The 22250-nt window shown below is 44.7% G+C and overlaps 1 protein-coding gene across 3 annotated transcripts; it reads right to left on the bottom strand.

Annotated features, from left to right (window-relative positions):
• Positions 1 to 1429: 1429 nt before the first annotated feature.
• On the bottom strand, positions 1430 to 22150 carry tnrc6ba (trinucleotide repeat containing adaptor 6Ba). 3 transcript variants are annotated; one of them, XM_062413967.1, is made up of 22 exons: positions 21851 to 22150; positions 19076 to 19162; positions 17524 to 17545; positions 16755 to 17201; positions 13457 to 16654; positions 12703 to 12867; positions 12262 to 12464; positions 11959 to 12033; positions 11582 to 11785; positions 11293 to 11412; positions 10968 to 11093; positions 9570 to 9740; positions 8839 to 8952; positions 8522 to 8726; positions 7842 to 8009; positions 7539 to 7682; positions 7202 to 7345; positions 6320 to 6412; positions 5243 to 5446; positions 4876 to 4943; positions 4524 to 4663; positions 1430 to 3806 (listed from the first exon to the last, which is right to left on the bottom strand). In XM_062413967.1, exons 2-22 carry the CDS (start codon positions 19130 to 19132, stop codon positions 3257 to 3259), a joined length of 6618 nt encoding a protein of 2205 aa, XP_062269951.1. In that variant the 5' UTR covers positions 19133 to 19162; positions 21851 to 22150; the 3' UTR covers positions 1430 to 3256. The 3 variants fall into 3 exon arrangements, with proteins under 3 accessions (XP_062269951.1, XP_062269952.1, XP_062269953.1); XM_062413968.1 differs by lacking the exon at positions 11293 to 11412; XM_062413969.1 differs by lacking the exons at positions 10968 to 11093; positions 11293 to 11412.
• Positions 22151 to 22250: the final 100 nt, after the last annotated feature.

Below are 22250 nucleotides of genomic sequence, written 5' to 3'. Positions count from 1 at the left end.
GGCTGCAACACATGTAGATGCAGATTTAAAACAAATCTGGACTTCAGGGTCTCTTAAATTTCAGAGCTGTATAAATAGGCCACTGGAGATTATCCACAGATAGATTAATGTGTGGATATGAAAATGAAGTGTACCCTGCCCCCTCTGGTGTTCTTGACATATATTACTTATCAACCTTCATTAAATTCTGTCCACATAGGCAGTGAGTTGTCAGATTTCCCAAAGTGTAGTTCAGATTCAGGACTATACAGCAATGACCAACGATCAGGAACCAAGTACTTGAGTTTTGTCTCTTCGTGTTGGAGAGTCGGTGTAAATGGTTGGGTATCATTTAAATGTCAAAGTGAATGGGGGATAAATCAGACAAAGATGCTAGTGCCAAGTGTGGAGGCTCAAGCAGTGCATGAATTAGCATAATTCATAAAACTGTAAAAGAAAACTAGTACACTAGTATACCACCATGTGATTGTATGACTCCGCCCAACCAGTGGAGTTTCAGTCCCTCATGGTGTCCCTGACATGTTACTTTCACAATAATATGAGGTTACCGTGACTCACCTTTGAGTAATCTGTGATCTAGAAAATTTCTAAATCTTTTGATCCAAGTGACAACTGGACAAAATTTGAAAACGCAAACTTGTGATATTAAGCTCGAGAGGCCAAAAACATGTTTTGTGAGGCGGCCATGACCCTTGACCACACAAATCTAATCAATTTAGTCTAATGGAACATTTGTGTTGAATTTTAAAAGATTCTCTTGGGGCTTTAAGTTAACCTGTCCCACAAGGCAGAAAACTGCACTCACAAGAACAACAATTTATTTTGTAAGACAACAGCGAAATTGAGCTTTGACCACCTAATTCGAAACGATTAGTTTAATCCAACTGAACTTTGAACCAAATTTAAAGAAATTACCTTAAAGGGGTTCACTGAAAAATTTAAATTCACCATTATGGCGATGCAGGGGTGTTTGCGATCACAACACACTTCTGGAGTCTCAGGTGTCTAGTGGATGTAACTACATAGTAGAGAGTAATCAGTAAATATACATTTTTAGGTGAACTGTCCCTTTAAGGCCTTCTTGAGGTGTCGTGTTCACAGAAATGAGATGGATGTGTGGATGGACAACCAGAAAACGAGTCATACTGGGTTTCGTCATCAGAAGCTGCTTCAGAACTTTGCTAGCACAGACAGACTGGAGGGTGGATTCAGACCGAGACTTTTAGAAATACAACAGTCATGGGACCATACACGCGGCTGCACTGCCCCAGCTCTATTGACTTCGCTGTTCCAGGGCCCAGGAGTGACGTGTGAATTCATGAGATGGTTGACATTTGAGAGAGCAGGGGAGCATGTGCCATGAATTCCTGACGTCCCATAGGTCCGGTGGGACCGCCTCGATCACACACAAACGCCAGACCACCACAGATTCAATTCAACCTTTATTATCTTGTTCTTTTCTGCTTTAAATTAATTTCCTCTCCTTTTTGTAACATCTGAAATAAACGAAAACGTCCTGAACAGGAGTGATAATAAAGACTGACTTAATTTAAATTGATACATAATAAACAAACAAACAGTAAAACATATGTAATGTCTTTAACGTGTTTGTAAAACACTGTTCCAGCTCAGCTTGGTATGGTAGGATTTGGCATCGCTAACAGAAATGCCTTCAGTTGTTTGCTTCGTCTTAAAAACATAATATCATTCTCTTATTGCATTGAACAGAGAAAAAACAAACGGGAACAAAACGCTGCTAAAAAACACAACTTAAGAGACGTATGCAATAGTGCCGATGTTTTTGAACTATTTTAGCTATCACGACAGTCAGTCAAGCACATAAACGTGTATACATCCATCCATCTACCCACCCTCTCTCACACTCTCACACATTTTTCATGAATCTCTCATGGACAAAAAAAACAAAAAAACATTCAACATTGTAGCAATAACACAGACACTCCCATCATCATCTTCATCACGTCCTCCTCCAGTCGGTCATACTGTCCACGCTCCTTTCATGCACACACAGGCAGGCAGGAGGGCACCTTGTACAGCGAGTAAATAAGTGATCATAGTCATCATTAACGTCATGACAATATATAATAATAACCAACTTGATTTCTTGAGTACGAAAAAATATAATAGCGAGGTCAGTGTTTGAAGGGCAGAAAAAAAAAAAAGAAAAAAAAAGAGAGGACATCTCTGGATTTTCCACAAAGTTTCACACGTTTCTCTGTTTCTTTTAAAAACAGAAAACAGAAAATATATATGATAAACAACCGACATACATCAACAAGGAGATACAATTTTGCTTGTCAAATATAAGAGCAGTGTGTAACTGATGAGAAGGTGTGATGCTGCTGACATGGCGGGCAGGCGGGCGAGCGGCTGCTGGGTGTTAGCCAAGGCCACTGCTGTTGTAACGTTTAAGTCGTCCTGGTTAGGTCTGTGTAGTTGTGTTCTGTTGTAGCTCTGTTTCAAAAATGGAGGGATTTGTGAATGATGTGTCAGCAACAAACCCAAAGGCATATAGTGCAAGTTTGGCTAATGTTGTTTTTGTTGATTTTTTTTAAACCCTGGGTCCCATGTTGATGGCATAGCTAGAGGCATCAGTACCAACTAAAAACACTCTCCTCTTCCACATCTCGAAGGTTGCTGATCGTCTGTTTGACTCAGTAGTGTGGTGCCGTCCGAACGTTTTTTTACAAACTCCAGATCCTCCCGACTCTCAGGCTTCCAAACATGAGAACTCAGAAGTACGCCTGCTAGGTCTACGAGGGCTCAGTTTGCATGTCAGAATTTTGAGAATCAACCATTAAATATAGTAATACAAAAAGAAAAAAAAGGAAAGAACTGGGGAACACTAAAAACAGCAATAGCTAAACTTGTCGACGACGCGTACGACTCTGGCTGAGCCGGTCTACAGTGCATGCCTGAGTGACTGGGTCTCTGATAGCAGATGGGATGTGGAGTAAAAAGACAAAGAGCTGTCCAGTTGAGTCCTAAAGAGGATGAATAAATGGATTTCACCTCCCCCCCCCCCCCCCCCGAGTTCAAGTTTCACTGTGATCTTCATTTAAAGTTAAGCGGTTTTAATGTGTGTGTGAAATGATATGTGCGTGTACTGAATGTATGTGTGTTAGGTGACCAGTGTAGCTTGTATTCATGTCCTCTCTGCATGTAAGTAGGTGCAGAGCGTGACATTTGTATTACAATGGGTCTAAAATGATTGTGTTTGTGTCAGTCAGGACCCTTAGATGGAATCAGCCCCACCGCCCAGCAGGTCCCCTGGAAGCAGCGAGGCGGGGCTACCCATCTGGTGACGATCATCCAGTGATGGGGAACCCCATAGGCTGCTGCTCTGGTACCCGCCCCCGCTCATCCCGCCCATTCCCCCCCACAGGCCCTGCCTTCCAGCCTCCACACCTCCGGACCCACCCATCCCGGTCCCGTTGTTGCTCCATTGTGAGAAGACGCCGAGTCCGGGCCCCTGGCCGCCGGACGGGTCCGATGAGCTGCCTGTGCTGTCCATACTCTGCCACCCAGAGCTTGTGGGCCCGGCCCCCCCGTTTCCTGCTCCTCCACTTGTGGACCCTCCTTCTACTCCCCCGCTGCCGCCTCTATCACAGCTTCCTCCGTTGCTGTTGGCCCCCACCACGGAGCTCGATGTTGGCCCGGACCCTGCGGAGCTGGATGCAGTTCCTCCGGTACCTGTTCCTCCAGCCTGGGAATGTGCAATGTAGCGAGCCACATCTTCTTCGCTCACAAACTCCGCCAAGATGGTGGTGTTACCCAGAACACACCTGGCATAAACAAAATGTTATAAGTATCTCTTGAATAATGTATGAGGTTGAATTGCTTTTTAATTTTTCCACTAAGAAATACTTGACACACTCTTTTTATTCTAATAGGTGCTACATTTTATGGATGACCATAATGATCTCGACCAACTTTAGAACAGAATTCAAAAGACTAGGTCAGAAGACACCTCACATTTGCAAGCTTTATAAAAAACTTGTTTTCTCCCCTGAGAAAACTTTGAAAGGAATACAAAATAAATAACCACGTCTACTGATGGTTAGCTAAGCAGCAAGATTGGAAGCAGCAGCAAAATGCTTGCTTAACTCTGAGGGTATAAAAAAATCCACTTTCCAGCACTGCAAGTTAATTTATTAACATGTTAAATCTTGTTTGTTTTAAAGCAAACAATGGTTTCACAGGGGGTTTGCAGCTGTGCTATTTCTTGGCCAGGACCATTAACTTCTGTCCCGTGGTTGCCCTGCAACTGGTCCAGGCCAGGAAACAGTCTGGCATGTCACATCTGCAAAACTGCTAATTATAATTCATCGGTTTTATTTGTTGTACGGATTAAATCAACAAGGCGATTTAATTACTGACCACCGCCTCCTTTCTTTGTACTATGCTAAGCTAACTGATTGGTGAATCCAGCTACACATTTATCATAGGGACATTAAAAGTGATAATATGAAGACGTTATTGAACCAGAGTGAGTCTCTTACATGTGGAGTGCACTCTGGGCCTTGGCTGCCTCCTGTTTGGATCCATAGCGAATAAGAGCTGTGCCCTGGGTCAGGCCAAGGTGAAAGGTCAGCAGGGGGCCGTGCTGCATGCAGATGGTCCTCAAAGTAGAGCCATCGATCTGCATTTACAAGGATGGACAATGTTTAAAATGGAAGTCATAGTGATGGACTGAGTTTTCTGAAAAGCAGACAGAATAGCCAACGTTCACAAAAACTAATTTCTCAGGCTCTGAAGCAGATCGATACATTAAACGAAAACAATACGATTTTGTAGATTTAGCTTCCATTGTAAATCCATTATTTGTTGTATCTGTAACGTGTATGCGTGTACCTGTGGTGTGAGGTTGCTGAGCACCAACCAGCAGCTTTCTCGAGAGCTGCCGTCACTCCAAGTTGAGCCTGAGGGAGGAAGAAAAAGAATCTGAGTGAAAGTTTTCATTATTCCCTATAAACACAACCATACCCTGTTTCTCCCCTCAGTCTAACAAATGTAATTCATGATGAATAACTTTCTCTGATGCTTTAACCCAAGCTTGTCTGCTCTTGAAATCAAATGAAGATGGACCCTAAGGTTCAAAGGAGCGATATGTTTTTTTCTCAGGCGAACACTCACATAAGTAATTCAACAAGTGCTGTATTTTCCTGAACGATGAAAATTGACAACCATGTAACCACAACAACATGAAAACGGGCATTACCAGAGGTGCTGGTGCTTCCGCCCCAGCTCCTGCCAGCCTGCCGAGGGGCTCCTCCTGACCAAGGGGAAGACGATGGCTGCTTTTGACTCATTAGTCCTGGAGGTGGGCGGGAAAGCTGGGTCTGGCTGGTGCCGCGGCTGGCTTTCCAGGACTTGTGTCCAATGGGCTCTGGGGGCCAGCTGGTCTTGTAGTCTGTGTACTTTACTGTGGGGACACAGTAGAGAGAATGAGGGTATGGAAGGATCACATAAAGTAAATATTTTTAATTTTGTATGTTAATTCACGTTTCCTTGTAGGAACTGGCAGATGAAACAGATTGAGAAATTTGTGTAACTGACTGCTAATTAAACAAAAATTAATTAAAACTTTATTTGAATAATAGTTTATCAGGTGGGCATCACATGTTTATGTGGCATCTACTGCATTTGTCAACTCATCTCACAGCCTGTAGTTTTCCACAAGGGGGCAGATGTCCGTTTGTGGTGGCAAGCTGCCCATGCAAATATCATCAGTAGACCCTTTGTATAACCTAATGGTAGCTTGTTTCTTGGTTAGCGTAGCGATTGTGAGAGAGAGAACACATGCAACGTGGGTTCGCAAGAGACGGCAGCAGATTTAGGAAAAGAGATAAAGAAACTCTCCTGTAAGCTCTAAAATGACGAGGAAAGAACTTATTTGTGAATCCTTAGACATATACGAGAGCCTCTTGCCTGTGATTCCGAGAGGAAGATGAGAGAAACATTGCTGTAGATCATTGGTTTAACATCACTTGGTGAGTGGATTGAACTACGTCTGTTTGCTGTTCGACTTTCTTTTGATTTTGTGGCTAAGAATAATGCACCGTAATTAGCTTGTGGTCATTTTATCAAAACGACCTAAGATGTGTTATTATTAAATTTAAGAATATATTAGTTTTTTTTAAAAGGTAGAACGTTATTTAATGAACTGTTTGAATATTTGTGTTGGCTTTATTATTATTAATTGTATCCTATGCATCTTTTAAAGTTTCCACTGTGCTAGGATGTTCACACACCGGCTCAGCACTGAGATGAAATGTGTGTATTCTCCTGGGGTTACCTGAGTTGTGTGCGTTGTTGAGGGGACTGTCTGAGGCACTGTAGGGCCAGGCACCAGGTGAAGGCAGCAAGGTGTTGAGGGGAGGGGTGGAATCTGCAAACAAAGACATCGTCAGAATTTAAAATTGGAAGGTGAAGCTGCAGATTGTTGCATTCACCTCTGTCAGTACTGTCACAGTAAGGCTTATTTGTGCATCAACATTAGATATGTATGCAAAAAAAGAATGAGGGAGCCTTCTGTCTGTACTCTGCATCATTTTCCTCCATATTTAAGCACGTCTTCTGAAAGCTTATAGATACGGATGAAACAAAACTGAGCAGTATCACAATATATCATGGGGTCGGTGCAGTGTCACCAATAGATCAAGAGAGGCGACCATAGGACATGAGAAAAACCTGTCAACAATGGCAGAACTTTTTTTAGGAGAGATAGGTGAGTTGGAAAGAAACTACAGGTATCTACTGTATATGACACTTGACTGATAATTCATCCTGATACAAGGTGGGTTATTTTAAATGGTACATTCTCTCACTCTGTACTGCCCTCTTGTGGATAGGTTTCATAACCACTATGCCAACGTAAAGGATGCACGGAAGTATGTGGGTCGAGATGGTTACATCGTTTCAAAACAGACTCATCTCTTTTAGTATGAAGATGCAGCACAAATGAGCCTTAAAGCCCCCACCTACTGCTGGTGGTACATTTAACAGAGCCTTGCACAATGATTTCATGTTGTCTGATTGAAATAAATCTTGTTCTGTGAATTTATTTACACCGACTGGCCTGTTGGAAAATGTCTGGTTTAATAAAAAGTTCTAAAAACTATTTTACTGGGGATTTAAGACATACTGATTTAAATATTCTACATAGTTTTGAACTCACCTGTATTGTCTTGTAACAACTGGTGCTCAGTATCATTGAGGTTGGGAGAACATGCATTTGCCATCATGCTCCCTGGGGTCATGTAGGGGTCGGATTCGGGGTCGACACGGTCAATTCCCTTCCAGGGAACACCGGGCTGGAACTCTAAGGGAGGAACATACATCAGGCAAGAGTGCAGGTGGAGAAAACTGAACCGCCATCAACACTTCAACATGGGTCAGAACTCCAACACATTCCTCCTGGAGAACACATAAATGTTTCCCTCCCATCATCTTATTTTAAACCCTGTTGGATCCTGTGGCCCAGTTTAACACTTCAACTGTGGCTCATCACTAACCAGGTGGCCAGCTGGTTGTTGTCGTTGGCTTGGGGATCATCTTGCCAGGGGTGCGGTGCCAGTTGTCACCCAGGCCGTCTCCAACCATCATGTCGTACTGAGAGTAGGGCGAGCCACCAGGCATCTTTATGGGTGCGATAGGACCTGGGATGATAATGTGCGTTACATCACTGAACAACAGATGGGTTCACAAGTCACCTTAATATGCATCTTCACATCTAATTCCATTAACACTCCATCTGACTCATCCATTCCATTTCTTCTATATATTCCAAACACAATATCAAAGAAAAGATGGCTCACCGTTTTTATGGAATGCATTCTCAGGTGTGGTTGTGTCTGGAGAAGAGTGTCCCTCCATCATCCATTTGAAGCGGGACTGCTGAATCCCAAGGTCCTTCATGCCCCCAGGCCCCCCCACGACAGAACCACCCAGGTCAAGACCGGGGATGTTCATCCCAGAACTAAACCCTGCTCATGGGAAGAGACACAAAGAACAGAGGCAAAAATGAACAGGATTATTATGTGTTAACATTTATCAAGTTCAGGAAAACATTGGATGCTACAAAAAAATAACAAACACTGTTAATTCTTTAACAGAATATTATATTATAATATATATATTACAGAATAAGTGAACTAGAATTATATGTGATCACAGTCTCCCCTTCTCTTCCCAAATTAGGGTGCCAGAAATGTGCTATGTCTCTTCCAAAATTGACCTCTGACCTTTTGGATATAAAATGTTACCACTTTATCCTATTAGAGAGTATTCTGGAAAGAAATGTCATAATCTGTGCATTAGGTGTTGTGTTTATTGTGGTCTGTTCCCCTGTCCACCAAAATCTAATCGTGTCAAGTAAAGTTGAATCCAAGTTAACGTTTGCTCACAATGCAACCTTCTGGTCTTGAGAAATGTGAGTATATACTGTATATATTTTTTTTTTGCAGAATATAATTTCACATTAGAAACAACTGCTCACCACTGTACGGTCCAAGATTTTTGGAGTGGAGGTCAGCCACAGATCCTGACAGGCCTGGATGGGGCATGGGGTCAGCCACAGGCAGCTTGGGACCTCCCATACCACCTACACCATGGTGGGAGGGGGAGAGTTTGGAGTTGCCACCTAGACCTCCGACCTGCTGCTGCTGTCTCTGCTGCTGGAGCACTGCCATGATCCTGGCCAACTATGATATGACAACAACAAACAAATCAAGAGCTCTCAGCAAGGTGGAGGTCAAAAAGTAAAAAAGAAGTGTGTGATATAAGATAATTAAATGTGTGTGTATGTATGTGTACCTGCTGGGGGTCAGCCTGCTGCCTCACATTTGGCGTGAATTTCCTCTGATTCTGCAGCAGCTGCTGTTGCTGCTGATGTGGCTGCTGCTGCTGCTGGAGGAGGAGCTGACAAGCCTGAACAAACACAATGAAATGAAAAAGACAAGAGGGGTGAGATGGCAAAAGGAGACAAATGCAATCTGGGCAACAACTTTCAAGCTTTACACTGTCAAACCCCTTTGTTAACTGAATGCTATGCAGACCAAGAGTCATTCTGCGCTAGGCAGTTATCTTAATTATCTAACTATTTTGTCAATGACTCACAGCTTTAACAATGGTTCGTTCTATGAAAATGAATCAATGTTTAGTGTGGTCCACCCACACTTATATATAGTAGGTATATGGTTCAAAAGTCTGTTTCACACCATTTGACTCAGAAATATATCCGTATGTATAATAGTCATGTTGTTTGTAACTGCAAGATTTGAACCCAAGGATTTTCTCGGTGTTCTGTATAATTTACGGTTAGTCATTGTTCACCTGCCCTAACTATAGCATTCTATACCTGAGGGTTATTTAACAAATAAAACAGGAGATACAAAGTGAAAAAAATCCCACAGTAAGTAAGTAACAAATTATTTTGGAAATGAAATGTTCTGGAAGTTGAAATCACATCCAGGCTTCTTGTGTTTCCAGGCCCTGTGATGGAACACTGCAGTGGCTTTCAGACGTATTAGTGTGCAGTTTCTTACCAATTGAAACTGAATGTGCGGTGGGTAAATGCTGCTGAGCATGGCGATGTGCTGGGGGGACAGCTGTGGAGGGAACACACCTCCCCCGACTCCTGCCACTCCTCCCACGCCGCCGACACCCCCCACGCTCCCGCTGGGAGGGGGCATCTGCTTCAGCACGGAGCCTGGCACCTGGAGACAAGAAGCAACGGCAGGCAGGCACACCTGTTACCACAGAGACACTTTGGTGCCGTCACCACGAGCAACCACATAAGCTTAGTGTTTGTCCCCAATTAACACCGACTCTCTTTCATGTTCTCATTAGCCGGTGTGGACAAGTGATTCGACCTGAGTGAGCGAATGAAATTGATGCAATTTCTGGACAAGACGTGTATTTTACTTTATATTCTTTTGAAGGAAGCGGCTATGATAAACTTTGTTGTCCTGAAGAGTGATTATGCAGTCTAGGCACCACACTAATAGAGCCATGTTTAAAGCCAGTGGATCACGTTGTATAAGCTCATTGGTGAACTTATTACACATTATATCATAAAGTTCAGTAAACTAAGACAAGTCCTTGAAGTAAGCGATCTACCCCATGCAAAACCTGGATAAACTGCATTGATCCCACATTAGAGGGAATGTGCAAATTAAAGTTTCTCCACCATAGCTTCTCAGCAGGTTTTCACCTTAAAACCAACACACAAGTGAAGTGCATGGAGCTACTGATGTTAGCTTTCTTTTGTTTGCTATCCTCTCCTTGAACAGCTGATTCATTTCAACATAGGCTGTGAACACACAGTAGAAAAACAATACAGGTTTCCTTTAGTCTTTTGAGTATTTGAAAAGAACTGATCACCAGCTGATCACAAAAAATGCCACAGAAATTTCACGTGAAAGCAAAGATAAAGTGGATATTGCAAAAACGTAAACAAACTTCCTTTAAGCGTTTTTCGCACATGAACTCTTGAAAATTGCCAGGAAATCAGTAAGCGTTTCACATATGAAGACAACAGCAGGAGAGCAAGATGAGTTCACAACAATAATGGGCCCTTATCTCTAAAGAGTCTTGTCTGACTTTTTCATTCAGAGATACCTGCATTGATGCAGTGTTGCATTTTATGTGTGTTAGAAATGTCATGTCCACTTGCTTGCTGTAGACTTTCCAGACATTTTCATGTTGTACTCAAATGGGTGTAGAAACTGACACACATTTGTGTTCTCAGATACCTCCCCTTTGGAAATTTTTAGGAAAATGTATTTCAGAAAGCAGCTTCAGTAATTTAGGTTTTTACAAGTTACTTAACCATAGACATAAACACTAAAGATGACTTGGCCTACAACCATGTTACACCTAAAGTCAACCGGTATAAGTGTGAAACATGTCATCAGGTAAAAGAACACTGATTAGCAAAGCACCTGCGGCGACAGGAACTGATGAGGCACTTGCGCTCGTATCCCTGGAGACTGGTTAATGGGTGGGACACTTGGCTGATATCTTGACTGAGCAATCCCTCCACCACTCCCAAAGATACCGTGACCGCCCTGTCAGTGAAGATAGAAAACTAAACCTCAGATCCATAGTACACACGGATAAATAGATAGTAATATGAAAGAATGTGACCCCCAAACAGAGATGGCAAATTTAGGGGCATACATTTTAAGATTATCTTACGAAAAAAGAGAACTAAAAAAATCTATTGTAAAGATGGGAAGGCAGAAACAATGGGAGTGATTATCTTACTTGTCTAAAAGGGATAGTATGGTTGAAGAGGGAATGGGGCTTGTAGACAGTGGGTGGTGAGTACAGAGAGCAAGGACCCTCCTCCCCAAGGCACCCATCCTGATTGGTCAAAGGCAAGGTCTGTCACAGTGACAGCCATGGGCAGACCAATTTGAGTGGTGATAAAGGGAGGGGTAAGAGACAAGGAGGAATGGGGCAGACCAGGAAGAAAAGGTAGAATCACAAGAGGAAACAAGACAGGAAAAAGACATCAGAGACAGAGACTTCTGCTGTAGCACTGGGTTGTTACCTTGTCATAGTAGGAGCCAACATCCCCAGGTGCTGCCTCTTTTAATCCAGGTGGACGATATGGCATCCCCCCTCCTCCTCTACCTCCCTTCCTCATGTCTCCATTGTAGTCATTCATTCCCATGCCTCTCTTCTCTGCTTCAATCTTCTTCTCCTGGAGAGAACCCGGAGCCATGTCAATGTTTGGGCCACTGGGATCATCGTTCTGTCCAGCAGAAAAAGCCACCATCATGATCATGACAACCCATCATAGCACCACCAATGCCTGCACACTACTTACAATATCAAATCTGACCAAAATGAACCCAACACTTCGTGCTTTGCATCATCACAATTAAACTCAAGTAGTGAGACAAATCATGGCATTTTCTATCTTACCAGCAACCCCATGTTAGAGAACTGCCTGTTAATTGGGCTCATCCACGAGTCTCCTCCACCAGCCTTCAATGGACCCTGAGAGACAAACACAAAACAGGTAAATTATCATTCTGAATTTGAGGTCTGAAAGGTCAACAGTAAAAATGAACAGGGAAATATGCTGCTTTAAAGCTTTACAAAAATGTAAGGTTAAGATGAAATGACTCTGAAATGTTGACAGGATGAGGGGTGGGAACAAGATTTTCAGTTTTTACTAAAATTATGATATTGTGTGTTTGTGTATATATTGTTTGAGTGACCCACCTTGGTGTTGGGCTTCTTCCCGGGGTGGCTCTGTCCCCAGCCGCCGTTGCTTCCCTGTCCCCAAGATGAACCGCTTCCCTGGGAGCCGGTGCTGTTCCACATGCCGCCGCCGCCTCCCTCCTCCTCATCCTCCCAGCTTGAGTGACGCGAGGCTGTCACCGAGCATTCTTTTTCGCCCCAACTATCTTGCATAGACTTTGTACCTGCAGCAGGTGGAGTGAGTCCAGTTCAATTAATTCCATTAACAAATATGAAATACATTTTTACAAAAACAATTCATTTTTAAGCTAATTTTCTATTGAGAATCCCAATGTCTCAATAGCAGGGCATTATGTCACTTTAGGTCGGCACAACCAACAGAAAGCACAAACTATGAGATCATCAAGTCAGATTGTATGGATGGCAGTAATGATTCAGTAAAGACTAATTCAAACTTCTAACCGGATTTGATGGGGTTAGGAGAAGGGTTTCCCCAGCTTGTCGTCTTTCCGCTAGCATTGTCAGGGTCTCCCCAGCCAGCGGGGGCCTCAATAGACTTTCCCCATGCTGCTGTGCCATTGTCTACTGTAGGACTAGATGGGGAAGTACCACCCCAACCTGATGGATCTGTAGATACATTGAAAACACAGGTTAAGGGGAGGAAGTCCGAGATCATTTGAGTAAGCACACAACCATTTCCTTCAGTATGATTCTAACATCTTGTCTCAATACATCAGGGCTGAACCTTCATACTACTTTGTTGCATGTTCCCAGGGGTTAGCATTGATGCAAAGGTATAGACAATACTAACTCTACACCATAAGGTCTGTGTTTTTTTGTCCTGATATGGTCATCCACATTGATCCTGACTAAAAACATCTTCTCTGGAGTGACAGTACTACCCAAATTGTGCCTGACTGCTGTTACTTTGGTTTCTGAAATCAAATTGCAGAGATAGCAGGCTTGAAAAATGGTTATTCTATGACTCAGTAACTTCAAGTTCATGATTGGCTGTATAAAACGGCTTATAACCCTTTCAAATGAAAGACAGCAGATTCAACTAATGTGTCAGTGTTTTTCAGCAAGCAAGAAAAAAACCTCAATTTTAATTATGTCTTCATTCCACCTGTCTTTCTTCACCTATGACCTTTTTTTTATACTGGATGACAATTGAAATGCCCAATATTATAGTCAAACTCAGTTTTTAAATTCTTACCCATAGCTGAAGCTTTCGCAGGTCCATGGCCAGTGTTGTAGTCTCTGTTACCTCCGAGCCCTGCAGCCTGCCTACTAGACTGCTGCTGTATCTGAGGTCCCTGCAGTTGCTGTGGTGGCTGCTGCTGCTGTTGTTGTTGCTGCTGCTGCTGCTGTTGTTGTTGTTGTTGTTGTTGCTGCTGCTGCTGCTGTTGCTGTTGTTGTTGCTGCTGTTGTTGTTGCTGCTGTTGTTGTTGTTGTTGCTGCTGCTGTTGCTGTAGCTGTAGTTGCTGCTGCTGTTGCTGTAGTTGCTGCTTCTGCTGCTGCTGCTGCTGTTGTTGCTGTTGTTGCTGTTGGGCCGGACCTTGTACATGCAGCTGCTGGCCAGCAGGGTCGCCGTTCTTATCCCACAAGTTGACTGGCTTGTAGTTGCAATGGGTTGGGTCACCCCATGCTGAGGTTCCATCATCAATCTCATTCTTCCTGCTTACGGATTGTGGTGAAGGTTCCTCCCAGCCACTTGGTTCAGATCCACTTCCACCTCCAGCGGGACCACCAGGGATGGGCCCTGAGGTCCAGCCTGAGCTTTGGTTCTGATTCTCGGCTTGAGATACAAGTTTCCTTCCCCCGCCCCCTTGCAAAGCCCCTTGGTCCAACGCTTGCTGCAGCTGTGGATTCTGATTGCGTGGCTGTGATTGTTGCTGTTGCAGTTGTGCCTGAGGGCCTGTGATGGAGCCCAACTGGCTGTTTGGCATCTGGTGCATTTTGTTTCCTCCACTCCAATTTGGATGGGGTTTGGACCCCATACCCCCAACGCCCATACCCCCTCCTCCTCCTCCTGTACCCCCTGCTCCCCAGGTTCTCCGAGGAGCACTATCATCCCAGCTTCCCCAACCACCCCCACCTGTATCCCCACCTGAGATTCCTCCTCCAGTCTTCCTCTCAGCCTCCCATCCTCCTCCTCCACTGTTTGATTTGGACTCTTGCTCACCCCAGTCCCTTCCTGCCCCAACCTTCTGTCCAGATCCCCACCCACTTCCTCCACCACTTCCACCCATGTCTTTCCAACCCCCTGCCCCTTTTTCCTCCCGATTTTCCCGATTTCCTCCCCAGCCTCCACTCGCTGGGTCACCCTGTTGCCCAGTATCACCCCATCCTGCTCCATTTCCTCCTCTACTACTGCCTCTATATTCCTCATTCCCCCAGCCTTTAGCCTCTTTGCCATCCCTCGTCCCCATCCCTTCTCCACCCCAGCCTATAGTCTTCCCCTGCTGGTTATGTCCTGGTATTACCCCTGACCCCATACCCGAGCCTGTTGTGGTCACTTGCCCAGATTGTGAGACGCTGAGATTCCTCAAGTTGGGGCCTGAAGGTGGTGGGGCTCTCCCAGACAGAGAGGCCCCACTACTGCTACTGTTACTGCTGCTCTCCCAACCCTCTCCAGAAGACCCGGCAGATGGAACCTGGGAAGGATTGACCCCTGGACCCACTGATTCAGTGATATGGGTCCTTTGTCCACCAGAAGACTGAGAACTACTACCATGTGAAGACGGATGTTTTGATGAAGCTGATGACAATCCACCTTTATTCTGTCCTCCCTGTTCTTCGAAATCCCAGGCTATGTTTTGTCGGATCTGTGTTTGGCCCCAGCCTGTGTTAGACAGAACCCGTGGGTCCAGATCAGTTCGACTTAGAAGATTCTGTAAGGCAGCTTCAGCATTAGGTGCCTGGTGGCGAGGACAATTGTAACGGCTGTTAGGTCCGCTCCCATTTCTGGAGTTTCCGCCGCTAGAAGAAGATTCTCCCCGTGCTTCCTGTCCTCCTACTCCACCGCCCCATTCCCCTGTTTCACCCTCTCCCTTCTGATTGTCCCAGACTCTAGTCAAAGTGGTGGCCGTAGAGGAGGATGAGGAGGTGGCAGGGGGGTTGCCAGCTGCGCTACCCCCACTACTGCTGCTGGTACTGCTGCAGGCTCCACTCTTTCCCTCTCCTCCTGGATTAGCTCCACCAATACCAGTGGAGCTCCCACCCCAATCACCACCAGAAACTCCTCTCTCCCCTCCTACTCCTACTCCCGATGACCCCCAGCCTCCCTGAGATACACCAGAGGTTTGACTACTGTCTCCTCCAGTTCCAGCACTACCCCAAGTAGCCCCACTCGCGGAACTTGAATAACCCCAACCTGAGGTCCCATTATCACCTTCAGCAGCTCCGGATCCCCCTGTGCCAGCACCTCCGCCCTCCCATCCATCAGTCCTTGAGGCACCCGTTTTGGAGTTAGCTGCAGGGTAAGAAGGCTGGCCTCTCCATGAGGAGGCAAGGTTGTGGTCTCCCACACTCATTCCGCATCCTCCCACACCACGGTCCATTCCTCCCCCAATCCCTTCCCCACCTGCGATTTTTGGTCCCGCTGATTCGCTTTCCCACTTCCCCCCTCCCATCTCTCTGTCTCTGGATTGCATTTGGTGAAGTTGGTGCTGATGGGTGCTTGATTGATTCACAGATAAAGGTGGGTGACCCCCCAGCACCCCGACTGCCCCGCTTCCCGGCCCCAGGGAAGCAGAGTTGTTGGCAGACAAAGACCCTCCAGGGCCCTGGTGATGGAAGGAAGACGGACCTCCTTCCCCTGCAGCAGCGGGCCCATCCTGCTGCACAAGGGCAGGCCAGGCCGAAGGGTTGGCATTTGGATTGAAGTTGGCACCTGGAATCCCACTGCTTCCATCGACGGGGCCACTGGTATCATGGCTCCCTGGCACAGTGGAGGCTTTGGAAATTGAGGAGGGCTGTTGTAGCAGAGGCCCAGCTGTAGCTACTGCACTCCCTCCTCCAAGATGACCCTGGGTGGCAGCCGTCCCCCATGCCACACCATTGGACGACTGCATACATTCATTGGGCAAAGAGAATGAGGAAGTGGGTGAGGAATGGTTGCCAGAGGCACTGATGCTGTTCACAGGCATTCCATTGTTGTTGTTGCTGCTGCTGCTGCTGCTGCTGCTGCTGCCGCCTGCAGCCCTGGTGAATGAAGCTGATCCGCCATCATTGCCAGCGATGCTAGGCCACTCCTCCAGGTTGTTGCCATCGACAATCACCCTGCCCTGAGAGGAGGTCTGGCTGCCTGAGCTTGCCCCCCACATGGAATTTGCATAATTAGAAGTAGTAGTAGAAGCAGCAGCTGATGATGATGTGGTGAGGGCCAATGAGGAGGTAACCGCACCAGTGTCTGAAAGGGCAAATCCCATGAGATCAAACGGTTAACATTTTAAAAGAAATTTCTGAAATAATGTTGTTCTAAATTTACCTATAGCATTCCTAACACTCACCTGAGACAGCAGCCATGTTTGCATTTGGGCCATCCCCTCCGCCTCCTCCTCCTCCCCCTCCCAGCAGCATAGAGGACAGTGGCGGCTGACCCCTCTTCAGTAGCACTTTATGGTCCTGCTGGCAGCGGAATCGCGGGGGCACTTCTCTCGGCATGTAGCGCGGTTGCTGCTGAGGCGCCTGGGATCCACCTCCACTACTTGTACTGCCGTTTCCAGCAGCACCGGGGCTGCCAGCGGTGGAGGAAGAACTGGTGGTGGAGGTGGGCTGTCCGTTGGCCACCCCCAGGCGCTTGGCATTGTTGCCGCCCTGTGATGGGGGGGCAGCACTGCCAGGGCCTGAGGTGGCTGGGGATGGGGAGGCAGAGGGGGTGGGTCCAGGGCTAGGGGAGGCAGAGCTGCTCTGAGTGGCAGGAGACTGGGCAGATGCCGGCTTGGTCAAGTCTGGCACTGTAGGAAGGGCAAGGCAAAGAGAAGGAGAGGGGAGAGAATTAAGCATAATTTAACATAGTACATCTTAAGAGAACAGTGCAATTAATTTTCTGAAAATGTAAAAAAACATATTCCAGCAAAGGCAAGATACCCCAATTATCCTCTTATTCAGATATTTAAGTTCATAAATGTTGTTTTAAGCTTTTTTAGTTCTTAAAATTACAACAAGCTAATATTGCAAAAAACACACCATAAAACTAAAATTTGATGGTGGATGAACATTGCTTAACAGCAAACGTCCACATTTAAACATTTATACAAAAATCACTGCACTGCTTACCTTTGTTTTTGTGTTCTGTAACCTAGAATAAACAGGAAAAACATATTAGTTGACAAAAGATGTAGTAAAGAGTTCAAGTAAATACAAAAGTAAAAAAACGCACCTCAAATGTCAAAGCTTAATAAAACAACATCATCAAGACACAGGAGACAACATGAGACTTACAAGAATGAAACTGTGATTGTGCTTATCTAAAGAAAAAAGTCTAGGTGTGCCAGGATAACAAATAAATCATTCCCCACTTTCCGGATGGTGTAGTTGTTGAGACTTGCTATGTCCTAACGTGTTCCGCTAACAAAGATGTAATCCAAACAATAGTGATTGTTCTTCTTCCCATTATAGTCATAGGTCATGGTTCCAAAATGAGGAAAACCTTTTGTTGCATTTGAACTTTTGTTGACTTAGTCACATCATGTGGATTTCTTTAAAATGACACAGCTTCATTCTGCCTTCCCACAAAAAACAACAATTTGAGCTGAATACACAAGTTTTTGACATCACGTTTATTATTAACACTGTTTTAAATTTGTATAGCTTCAGAAAGCATGTGACAATGACATGCAGTGCTTCCCAGCTGCGTATGAGTAGAAAGCTCTGTCATATCTTTTAGTGTTTTATTATCTTGTGCTATGGACGCTTCGTATCCAGGTATTCCCACAGACCTATTTGCGTTTTAATGACAAACGTTGTGCTTACCTGACAATGACAGCACAAAGATTAGAACTACACTGGGTAAGCAATGCTGATCACAGATTGAGATAATATATTTTTGTTCAGTAAAGGTCAACATCTGTTGTAAAGTAAGTGTATTTTTCTTACATTTACAAGACATAGTTCCCCTACTTTTCTGGTTTCGGCAAATACTCTGAAACCTCCCAGCAGTTGGTACTTTGCATGCGCACATATTTTATTTTATCATGCTCTATTAAAACTCCATCCAAGAACACATAAGAGTGCATAACATGTGCATATTACCAACCAACATCTTACAGAGGATGTAGATGTGTAAATCTATCCAATAAGTTTGAGAGGGGACAACTTTAGTGTGAAACAAGATTGCTGCAACAATGGCAATCTCTTCGTTTAAATTAAATATTAGCAATGTTAAAACTTTTCAATCACACATCTTTATTTACCTATGTTCCCTCTCTATAGATGTTGCACGAATTTGTATATGTGAAGGTTCTATGCTAGTGTAATGACCACTTTATTGTGATGCAAATGCAAAATGGTCATCAATACAACCATAACACTCAAAATGTGAACACAATATAATCTCCACTCATCGCTAAAATTACACAAAAACAAATAAGCAGAACCAACATGTCTAATCACACAATTGTCATACAATATACAATATATTGTTGGAAATGCTGCAGCTGCATGTTTAGTTCCACAGAGGATCACACAGTTTTGACTTATAAAAAAAGACAGAATTGACTCATTTGGTTTGTTACATTATTGGATGACTGAACTAAAATCGATTTAAGTTTGTGTATACGGCTGAACCGACATCATGTCTAAGGTGACCGAATCAGCCCAACACGCTTACCTTCTGAGAGGCTTCCCTTTTCCTTTTGTCGTCTTTTTTCCTTTTCTTGTCTTCCATGAACTACTGCTCCTGTCCTGATTCTCTTTTCTACGAGAGGAAAAGGGACATACAACAAAAAAAAAAAAAATCAGACGGTACTTTACAGATACATTTTTAAGATGACGGAGTGCTTCTTTGTACCAATTAGTGCATTATATCTGCAAGGTACATCACTGCTCAATGCTCCTGTTGTCTTCCGTTTAGATCAAGGGGAAAGAAAACATCCCTGTTGCTTTATTGCCATGAGAGCCTTCATTCATCTCTATGGTTTAGCACCATTGGACTACATGCTTGATTGAATGAATCATTGTTGCTGGAGCTAAGAATACTGCTGGACATGTGGGCAACAAACACAGGAATTATCAGAAGCATGCAGCACACTGTAAGCTGATCACACTAGTGGGTTCAATCAATTTAGATGGTTAACTAAAAGGTATGACTTAAGCTGCTTTCAGACATGCACTGAACTCCGCAGTTCCTCCGTATTTTCTCTGGAGGAGGTTCATGTGTAAATGAAAAGGTCAGAGTGAGAGGCTCCACAATTTCCGCAGACTCTCCACCTGGCCTCTTAGTATTATGTCCATAGAAATTCAAGAGAACACAGGATCCTCCGCTGGATTCACTGCGAGCATTGATGACACTTTTTAAACGCGACAGATGTAAAAATGAAGAAAAGAAAAAAAGAAATAATACAAATATGTCCAGATGAAAAAGCAAAGCCACACACACAGAAGACACCAACGAAGATGTCAGGAGTGTTTGTGGTGATAAGATCTGACGACAGTGTCTCTGTGTTGTCAAGAAAATCACGTGATCTCCACAGCGGAGTTAACGTGTCGCTTCCTGCCTGTCTGCTGCACCCGTCTGCTCCACCTCTCGCCTGAATAGTGTGGAGGATTTGTTGCAGCTATGAACGATTGTGCAGGGAACCTCCTGCTGCATTGTGCATGTGTGAAAGTTAAACTGCGGGCTAATCTACGCAGCCACATATCAGGATTTTACCCGTAGGTCATGTGTGAAAACTGCTCTAGTAGACTGGATCTGCATGTGGCCAGCTGATGGTTTGAGACCCATGCTTGTGCTTGAAAAACTAATCTATCAATGGCTGTGGATCAAGAGGGACAAACAAGCCAGGAACTGACCGCTAAAGGTGGGGTTGTGTCTCAAGATGAAAGACCTGAAACACCCTATCGCCATCACTTTTTTCAGCTAGCCCCTGAGTAAAAATTCCACTAAATGTCCGAATGAGCCCATGTGAGAATAGAGCAGGAAAATGTCTGGAAAAACCCAAACAATCCAGTGGGCGTGTCGTGAGGTTTCTAATATGCGACTGATTGCGGCCCCCAACAGTGTTGATGTACTATAAAACAGAATGTATCAGCCATGTCCTGCCTCTTACAAACTCAACCCAGGCACCACCCCTCACAATGTACAGTTCCGGACATTATCCTGTTGTGGCAAAAGAGTTTTAGCCTGTCAATCTCCAAGTTTTGGGTCCGTGTCTAAAATGCTCTCAAGATGGAGCGTGAGCAGGTCTTCAGGGTTCTACCCTTTGACGGTTAGAGACAAGAGTGCAATCCAAGAACACCAAATCATGAACTGTCAATAGGATCCTTAATAACGGAAAACAGAGCAGCCTGGTCAAATAATATTGACATCCTGTTTCATTTGATGGCTAAATATTAACACATTATGCTCTTTACAGGCCTAGTTATGGGTTTTATAGATATTCATGGCCTGTATTTTTTCCTGAATGTAGACAGAGCCATTCACTGTTCGTTTCACTTGGCTTTAACAGTCTAATAGGCTTAGAAAATGTTGTCACTCAAATGCAATGTAGACAGGAATGCACTAATTTAAAACAGCAGGAGAACATATGCCAATAACTAGAACTCCCACGGGATACTTTATACATCATATTACCACAACAAAATATGGATCGTCTGTTGATTAACTTGGAGGACACAGTGTTTGTGAACATCGGTGTGTGTGTCTACAGTTTGATTCGCTAATTACACTTCCAGGAGGCAGGGATCAAAGCTTCGTGGAAAACGAAACCAACATCATCCTAACAAGAAGCATTTTTTACGAAGACCCTGAGGGATCAGAAAGATGCACCGATTGTTACGAGCTGTCAATTCTGCGTTCACCTCTGTCCAGCTACCCTTCAAATCGCAGCCTACACTAGCTGCTGTTAGCGTTGTCACAAGCACCACAGGTCTTAGCCAGCTAATGTCACAGTGGTCGAATATCTGACTTTGATCAAGCTAAAACCACAAACGATTTTTTTTAAAAGGCCAAAGAGGCAGTGGTGTCCAACGTCCCTGAAACCGATCCGTTTGTAAACGGAAATAGCAAAAGCAACAATTTTGATAGCAGCGGCTGATGTCTCGTCGACTGCCGACGTTAACGAGTGTCCATGTTTGAAAATACAGAGAAACAGAACAACACGTACATGATCAACATGTTAGCCACACTCATCTGGTTACCACGGTTCTCTTTGCTGGTTCGTCCCCGGCTCTGCTAATACACATCCACAGATACTGCAGCAGCGGTGCTATCGGACGCTAGCTATCCGGGTAGGCTAACCAACCTACTGACAGGCTAACGGCGTTAGCTCGGCTGGCGAGCGTTTGCATTTCAGTAGCGAACAGCTGTGTTACAGTCACTTCACATGCACACACACGACGGCATTGTAAACATTCGGAAACACAAAGCGCGCGTCCAGCTACTCACCTCAAGAATCACATATGAAGAGGAGCTAGTGGCGCTAGCTGGGTAGCTTAGCTAAAGTGCTTCAGTGCGAATTTTTCTATTCTAGCTTGTTGAGGCATTCGTCGAGGCTTCGAGAACAGCGACGCCCGAGCGGTGGAGTCAGGTCAGTGGTGGAAAACACAAGCGCAGCGAGCTCCCGGTGCGTAAATAAGTACTAACGTTGTAATGGTGTAAACCCGAATGTGCAGAAGAATTTGAATTTCAAAGCGCTGTGGAGTCAGTCGGTTGACGGGCGGCCATTTTGCTGCTCAGTATGAAGCGTCTCCAATGGGGCCGCCTGTGGCAGCTGCGTGGAAGCTCTGTGACTGGCTGCTTCCGTTCAGAGGGATGCAGCGCACACACACACACACACACACACACA

Source organism: Platichthys flesus, chromosome 20 (assembly GCF_949316205.1).
Source record: "Platichthys flesus chromosome 20, fPlaFle2.1, whole genome shotgun sequence".
NCBI lineage: Eukaryota > Metazoa > Chordata > Actinopteri > Pleuronectiformes > Pleuronectidae > Platichthys > Platichthys flesus.
This window is presented reverse-complemented; position numbering and strand designations above follow the sequence as displayed.